Source organism: Nannospalax galili, unplaced genomic scaffold, assembly GCF_000622305.1.
Source record: "Nannospalax galili isolate Female #2095 unplaced genomic scaffold, S.galili_v1.0 scaffold803, whole genome shotgun sequence".
NCBI lineage: Eukaryota > Metazoa > Chordata > Mammalia > Rodentia > Spalacidae > Nannospalax > Nannospalax galili.
The window spans coordinates 286,430-294,949 of NW_008349354.1; the positions used below are offsets into that span (position 1 = coordinate 286,430).

The window sequence follows — 8,520 nt, forward strand, 5'->3', positions numbered from 1 at the left end:
TGTGAAGAATTACCTGTGCAAAGTAGAGTTTTAATTTTTTCCCTCTGAACTGGGTTTCATGAAGCTCTATCCTGGCTCGGGCTGCTGATTTCGAATTGCTGAAGTTTATTCGGACACGTCGGAAGCTCTTAAATAGCTGGAACGTCACACACTCGTCATAAGTCCGGAATAGTCCCTCAAATTTTTCCTGATGGAAACAAACAAGAAGGAAATCCATTGGTCAGGGGTCTTGTATGATTTCCTGGCAAAAGCAAGTAACCCTAGGGAGGCTGCTCAGAACGGAAACATAAAATAGATGGTTCCATTGTCAGACACAGGAATCTCCTTGCTGGGGTCCCTGAGTAGGTCTGTGCAGTAGAAACAATGTTCTCCCCTCTCCTACTCCAGCCTACAGCCAACTTTGTCTTGGCGAAGAAAAAAAGAACAAGCTCTATTGCATTAAACCACTAAGATTTCACAATTATTTTTACAACACGGCCAAGCCTACCATAATACAAAGCAGTAATTTAAAAATTCTGATTCAATACACAATTACAATTCAACTAAAAAATACCTATTACATGCTCTCTTGGTATAGGCATGGCCCTTCTCTAGGCCTTAGGAAGGTTCCAGGATGAGAGTCATTTTGCTCTGATCTTCAGTGACCTAGCAATTTAACATGATACAGACACAAATAAGAGATGAACTGAAAGACTAGAGGAAGACAAGAAAAAAATCAGAGAAGTGTGTGTGTGTGTGTGTGTGTGTGTGTGTGTATGAATGTATAACACTATCTATGGAGTCCTTTTTTAAAAAGTCCTTAGGCATATACTTCCTTTAACTCAGAGGCAGAGGTAGGCAGATCTCAGTGAGATGGAGAGCAGCCTGGTCTTCATAGTGAGTCCAGGCTTCAGGGAGACCCTGTCTTTTAATGATATACATATATATATGGACCCATATTTAGTATATAGTAAGAAATTACATTTGTTTAGGGATGTGACAGACTTAGGGTACTAAGATCTGTGACCTCTCCAGTCCTGTGTATTTGGCTATGTACAAGTATGCCAGTCAACATTCATCAAAGATGATTCTTTTGCAACAGACAGAGACTATTACAGACTTCCACAACTGGTCATACACAAAGAATAAGTGTCTGTCATGCCCAACCCTAAGTGACACATCTACAATGGAACTTCTACATCCAAGAAAGAACATAGTGGAATGGGGGTAGAAAGAACATTAATGCATCTCTCAACTCTCACCAGTGAAGCTTCCCCATGTAATGGAGGACGATGAACACAAAGGGCCATACCTGGCCAAAGCGTAGAGAATAAGAGACTGGAGACTGCAGATTGTGGGTCCCTAGACAGGACTCCTATATTGAACTTCACCTACCCAGAGCTCAGGGACCATTGTAGAAGAGGGGGTAGAAAGATTGTACCTCCTCTTAAGCCAGGGAAGAAGGTACATGACCATAAGGAAACAGTCTTACAGGCTCCTAGGACCTTGCTCATATGAACCTACAGCAATGGTGTCAGCATGCACAAGACCCCTGCAAACTCTATCAGACAAAACCCAGGATAGAACTGGGGAAATGGGTATCAGGCCCCAATATTAGCCAAAGAACTAGTGGCAGCTGATTACTGCTGGGTGAGGGAGAGTTGATCTACTTTAAGGGAGAGACTCTAGGTAGGCTGACTAGATCTCAGTGAATGAACTTGCACTGAGGGACATCTGGTTACACAAACTTGACTCGATAGGCCTTAACATATAAGACAGAATACATGGAAACGTGTGTGTGTTGGGGGCATATGGGGGTTGCAAATGAGGGAGGAAGTATAACGATGATTAGGAAATTTTGTGTGAGATGCACAAAATCAATAAATGTTAAAAAAGACAAAGAAGAGAAAACTAGCATTCTTAATGGAGAAATGGACCTTGAGGAAGTAACCTCTAATCACTTTTTATAAATACATGATTTTTAAATTCCAACAATCAAAGGTATTTTGTTATAACAGGTGGGAGGGAAGATACATAGAATTTTTGGTGGTGGTGGTGGTGGTGGTGGTGGTGGTGTGTGTGCAGGTGCAGGTTAGAGGTTGCTGTCCATCTTATTTTCTGAGACAGTCTCTCACTGAACTAAAGCTCATCAGTTTAGCTAGGCTGGCTGGTCAATGAGCTCCAGGGAGCTTCCTATCTCTGTTCCCACCTCCAGTGCTGAGGTTACAGATGTCTGCTACCATCCCTGGCTTTTGGTGGGTCACTGAGGATTCAAACTCAGGTTGTCATGTTTCCATGGCAGGTACCTTACTGTCCAAGCCATCTTCCCAGCCCAGTATTCATAGAATTTTAAGTTGAAGTTAGACTAATGGAAGCTGAAGTCTACCTTTCACCTCCTCACTACCATCATTTTACAAACTGAGACCCTGAGGTCTAAAACGTTAAGGACTCTCCCAGGGTCCATGGTCAGTAAGTGATGGTAGTAGACCAGGTCAAAGTCCAAGGGACACTGGCTATAGAGATATTTTCAAGTATATACATAATGGCACTGCTAGGCTGACAGGAAGAGATGTTTTAGTACCAGCAAGAGGATAGCCGTAAGGTGACCCAGGGCTAAAGTTGTGACCACAACAAAGAGAATCAACATGTGATTTCCAAGGCTACTTAGGAAGGACTGTGGGTATCAGAGAAGGGCTTCCTGCCTCTCTGGCATCCAGAAGATCCTGTCTCAACCCTTCACATCCATGTGTGCCTGTGATTCTTCAACACCACTGCTCAACACTGCAGGCTGGGACCCACTGTAACTCTTCCCATGTTTGATTAATATGTCATTCAAATCCTATGACCCCAAAGAATCTACTCAAAGCTTTTGGTTTGTTTTGTTTCTGAATACATATAGAGATTTAGGGTTCTTCTTCCCATTTGGGAGGCTTTGTGTTTTTTTTTCCCATAAAAAGAGCAAAGCAAGAAACTTGTCTCTTTAGACAGAAGTTTTTTTTTTGTGTGTGTTTCTTATCATCTCTCAAGTTTTGAGATTAGTCAACCCCAAATCCTGGGCCTTCAGCTAGCGCTCCATGGGGTAATTTCTGACAATTCTATGATTTTTCTGGACAGGAATACTGATTTAGCACATTTTCCCCCTTCCACAGTATAAATATTCTGAGCTGGCCAAAACTCAGCCAGTGAGGAATTAAGAGGTTGAAAATTCTTTGTTTATGTAGCAGGTATTTTAGGATAAAAACTCTTGAGACTTCTCTGTGGCTCAGCCTCCCCATTATCTCTCCAGGGCCTAAGAGTGAGCAGTTAAGGCTGGGCAATAGAGGGTAGATTTTTTACTTTCAATTTATTCTCTTTTTCACAGTATTAGTTTTTAAATACCTCTCGTCTCAGTTTAAGATGTTAAGTTCATGTCCTTGAGTTCAAAGAAAGGAAACCCAGGCTAGAGGTAAATGACCCTCTGTACTGCCTATGTTGAAAAGCCTTGGCAAACAGCCAACACTAGCTGATCACATTTGTTCTTTCTATTGATCTTCAACAGAGGCCTCTAGGCCACTACTACCATCAAGTTATAACTGATCTTTAATATGTGTCCTAATTTCATATCTGGTGCTATGATAAAATATTCTGACAAAAAGCAGCACAGAAGCAGAAAGGGTTTATTTGGCTCAGAATGCTAAGTTATACTCCATCATTTTGAGAACATCAAAGTCATATGACATCCACATTCAAGAGCAGAGAGAAACAAAATACATGCATGCTGTTAGCTAGCTTTCTTTAATATAGCCCAGGATTCAGCCTAAGGAATGGCGCCACCCACAGTGGACTGGGTCAGTTAACAAGATAATCTTCCACAGACATGTCTACAGGCCAAGCTGATCTAGATAATTCTTCACTGAGGCTCTCTTCCTAGGTGAGTGTAGGTTGAGACATCTTGACATTGAAAAATACCCATCACAATATGTTTCCTTTATCTCTTGGTTTGGCCTCAGGTCAACAAGCAAAAGGAACTCCTGACATACCCACTTGGGGTAAAGCCCAGTGCTTAGGGATGAAGATTTCATCAGACCATTTGGGGCTTTATGTGGGTAAAGCCCAGTGCTTAGGGACCAGGGTTTTCATCGGACAATTTGGGCTTTATGTCTTGGATGATGACAATAAACAGTTGGTATAGGCTTAGCAGGTCCTGTGTACAAGCCTTTTGGGAGCTTGCAGTTGTATAAGCCGAAAGCTAGCTAAGAATGAGGGGACATGCTGGCCATCTTCATTTTGGTTTTCATTAGGGACACTAAACATTTCATGTGATGAGGCAATAGGACACCAGACAAAATTGCCTAGAGGCAGGTCCAACACACTGAGACAATACACCAAGCTTACCAGATGTACCCTTAGGCAAAACAAAAATGTGAATAGGCCAGCTGCAAGGGTCTGCCATCTCCATTATAGCAAACATACTACCATGTTGATGTCCAGTTCCCACTAGGCACAGAGTCAAATTTTATGGTCCTCTACCTGCCAGTTTTCTCCAGTGTGGAATCCTGCAGCTCAACTGTGCTGTCTCTTTGTAGCTCTGGTCTGAAAACTGTTCTACGGTGGCCATCTCAAACTCTTTAAATCTTAGAGTTTCTGATTTTTCACACTCAGAAACTATTCAACCTCCTAAAGAGCTTTAATGATGTGAATTTTATCTCTGGATATTTATTTGTATTAGAAATAAAAGAAGTTTAAAAATCTTTACTTACAAATTCATTTCAAAGCAACAGTAATAAGCCCATTTATAGTCATATAACCTTGCTATGAGAAATCACTCATTTCCAAAAGATGACAAGATATAGTCAGTAGATTGACACCACTTTATATTCTTGCAAATCTTCTTACCTTGACCTCATGTACACATCCAATCTTTTGCGCTATAATTATTGACTCTAAGTTATGAAGAAAAGTTGGCCTCATCCAAATGCATTGTTGGGAAAGTATAGCACATATTAACAGCCTTTCAAACAACTATGACTATTCTTCCTGGATGCTTTCCCAACATTGGCTAAGTGGTAGGTTTTTTTTTTTTTATGTATATGAGTGTATTGCCTTCATGTGTGTAAGTGCACCCATACTGTGCTATGCCTGAGAAGGTCAGAGGAGGAGGTTGGATTCCCCTGGAACTAGAGATAGGGAAGGTGATTAGCCTCCATGTAGGTGCTGGGAATCAAATTCAGGTCCTCTGCAAGAGCAGCCAGCGCTCTTAAACACTAAGCCATTTCTCTAGTCCTAGTAGTTTCTTTTTGTTTTGTTTTTGTTTTTGAGACAGAGTCTCCCTGTAGCCCCAGGATATCTGGAACTCACCATATAGACAAGACCTGCCTGGATCTTACAGAGATCTACCTGCCTCTACCTCTCCCTCCCAAGTGCTGGAATTAAAGGCATGCACTACCATGCCTGGCCCCTTAGTTGTTTCTTAAAGTAGATTATGACTTTGAATCTGAAGCCCTAGTAACACTTTAATTATATTAAGGCCCAGTTATCTAATTTTGTACTCTTAATGGAGTCTGATTTAAAAACCCCTACATGATTTTATAATACCATATATTAGTCAAAATTTGCTGAATAGTTTCCTTAAGTTATATGACTTTTCCAAACTGATCAGTTTCACTATACAATATTAAAACTAGACACAATAATATTAACATCTATTTTATCAAAAAGTCTCTTGGATAAAACATTTCCAAAATTAATTTTGGCTTTAAAGCTCATGGTTTATCATCAGCAACAAGCATATCAGCTATTTTTAATTTTTTATGCCTTATTATTTATTTTGTGTGTGTACGTGTATGTGCAGGTGCCAGTGGAGGCCAGAAGATGTTGGATCCTCTGGAGCTGAAGTTGTCTGCTATGAAGTTGCTGCTGGAGTTGGTTGTGAACTGCCTAATGTGGGTGGTGGGAACAGAACTTGGGTTCTCTGGAAGAGTAGCAAGTACTCTTAACCATTGAATCATATTTACAGCCTCCATATCAGCTATTTTTATTGAAATAGCAGAGTCACTCCATTCCAGAAAACAAGGTAGTCAAGACATAAGAGTGATCTGGAGACCCTCAGACAAGCAGAGATGGAAGAGTTCAACTGGGGGATTGCAGAGCCTCATAGAGGACATTACTTATGAAGCACAAAGCAACAGTCAGAGAATCGGGAAGGTAAGGGAGTTCCAAGTCTTGTATCCTGGACTCAAGTGATCTGCTTAGCAATAAGCAATTGGTTGAGAATAAGCGCTGCCATGGCAACAAGGAATTCAGTAAGAGGAGAATATCGTATACAGGTGATCTTTGCCTTATGATGTGACTGTATTCTGATGAGCTCATTAGTGGTCAAAAATATCAAAAGCTGAAAATGCAACTAATACCACTAGCTTTCCAAACACCACAGCTTAGCAAAACCATGCATAGTAGAATATTGGTGGTCTCCCTCAAGATCACCTCACTGACTGGGAACTGTGGCTCACAGCCTACCCTCTCAAGAGAGGGTTATACCTCATATAATTATATAAACTCAAACTTCCAAGTGTGGTTTCTTCTGAATTTGTATCATTTTGGCATCACCAGAAAGTAGAAAAATGTGAAGTCAAAACCGTTAAGTCAGAAAGTACTTGAGAACACAAATCAAACTCTGAAGAAAATGAACACGGCCTTTAGAGGAAGAAAAGACGGAGGGACAAGTCAGAAGAGGGGTTGGCATGACTAGAGGAAGTCAGGGATGAAGGTGGGTCTGGATGGGGACACGGGCTCTGGCGAGAGCTCTGAAGAACCTGCCCGCACAGTTCAGTAAACAAAAGACAGGAGGATGGTAACCAGAAAGATTAACAGAGTTGGTTAAGGGTCACCTGCTGCAGTAGATAGTTAGGCTACAGAGGTCTAGGTGCTTGGGGTCCAAAATAATGTTGTGTCCTTATGCTATCAGTTTTGTGAGTACTACCTTTTATAATGAAAACTAAAAGGTACATAAAGACATTGCAGATAGGATACCTGAAAGACATCAGAGTGGCTCCTTATCACAGAATAGAGATCCAGGCCTAAATCAGATTATCTTTGATAACAAATAATCCTGTACTGTCAAATGGGAACACTTCTAGATTTTGAGAGTTTTCTTAAAAATGATTTGTGTGTGTGTGTATGTGTGTGTGTGTGTGTGTGTGTGTGTGTGTATGTGGGTACTTAACAAATGCATAATTGTAGTGCCTGTGGAGGCCAGAAGATGTTGGGTCCCCTGGAGCTGGAGTTATAGGCAATTGTGAGCTGCCTGATGTGGGTGCTGAGAATTGAACTCAGGTCCTCTGCAGGAGGGAGCAGCAAGCTGTCTTAACTGCTGAACCATCTCGCCAGCCCCAGAGGATTTTCAATTTTTATGCTAGTTTACAAAGTGAAGAGGTTCATTCCATACATGGCATTACACTTTGCCCTTATTCATCCCCCAAGCCCCTTCTTGATCTCTTCCTCCCTTGTCACATAGTCCTCCTGTCCCATGTCACATGCCTTTCATTACATGGAGAATAATGGATTTTGACTTTCTGACCTTCTGATGTATTTGTTTTTTATGTTACAGATAGTTTATTTGGGAAGTCTTGCTGCAAGTTTTCTTTTTAAAACTTTTTTTATTGTTTGGGCATTCCATACATGCATATATGTTTTGATCAAATCCACCCCTTCCTCCCTCCTTTCCAATTCCCAATTCCTCCCAACTTTATTTATTCCTTAAAAAAAAAAAACCCTGGGGGCTGGAGAGATGGCTCAGTGGTTAAGAACATTGGTTGTTCTTGCAGAAGACTTGGGTTCGAATCCCAGCACCCAGATGGCAGCTAACAACTGTCCATAACTCCAGTTCCAGGAGATCTGACAGCCTCTTCTGTCCTCCATGGGCATTGCACGATGCGGGTGCAGGCAATACATTCATACACATAAAATAAAAATATATAATTAAAAACTCCACTAATTTTCTAACACTGGCGAGAGCTCTAAAGAACCTGCCCGCACAGTTCAGTAAACAAAAGATAGGAGGATGGTAACCAGAAAGATTAACAGAGTTGGTTAAGGGTCACCTGCTGCGGTAGATAGTTAGGCTACAGAGGTCTAGGTGCTTGGGGTCCAAAATAATGTTGTGTCCTTATGCTATCAGTTTTGTGAGTACTACCTTTTATAATGAAAACTAAAAGGTACATAAAGACATTGCAGATAGGATACCTGAAAGACATCAGAGTGGCTCCTTATCACAGAATAGAGATCCAGGCCTAAATCAGATTATCTTTGATAACAAATAATCCTGTACTGTCAAATGGGAACACTTCTAGATTTTGAGAGTTTTCTTAAAAATGATTTGTGTGTGTGTGTATGTGCATATGAATATACAGCTGTGTGTGTGAGCATATGGGTGCATGTATGCCCATATGTGTACATGTACACATGCCACTGTGCATATGAACATGTGTGTATGTATGTGTGAGATGTGTGTGTCAGTATGTATGAGCATGTTTGTGTGTGCACAAGCATGTGCGTGTGAATGAA

General features: G+C 41.1%; 1 protein-coding gene across 2 annotated transcripts in view; it reads right to left on the bottom strand.

The window, feature by feature from the left end:
* Positions 1-8,520, bottom strand: part of Rcan2 (regulator of calcineurin 2) — a 274,569-nt gene that overhangs the window by 25,988 nt on the left and 240,061 nt on the right. For both annotated transcript variants that reach the window (XM_008846718.2, XM_017801578.2), the window contains one exon: positions 14-187. In XM_008846718.2, the coding sequence (XP_008844940.1) occupies positions 14-187 (174 nt within the window). The remainder of the gene's footprint in view (positions 1-13; positions 188-8,520) is intronic.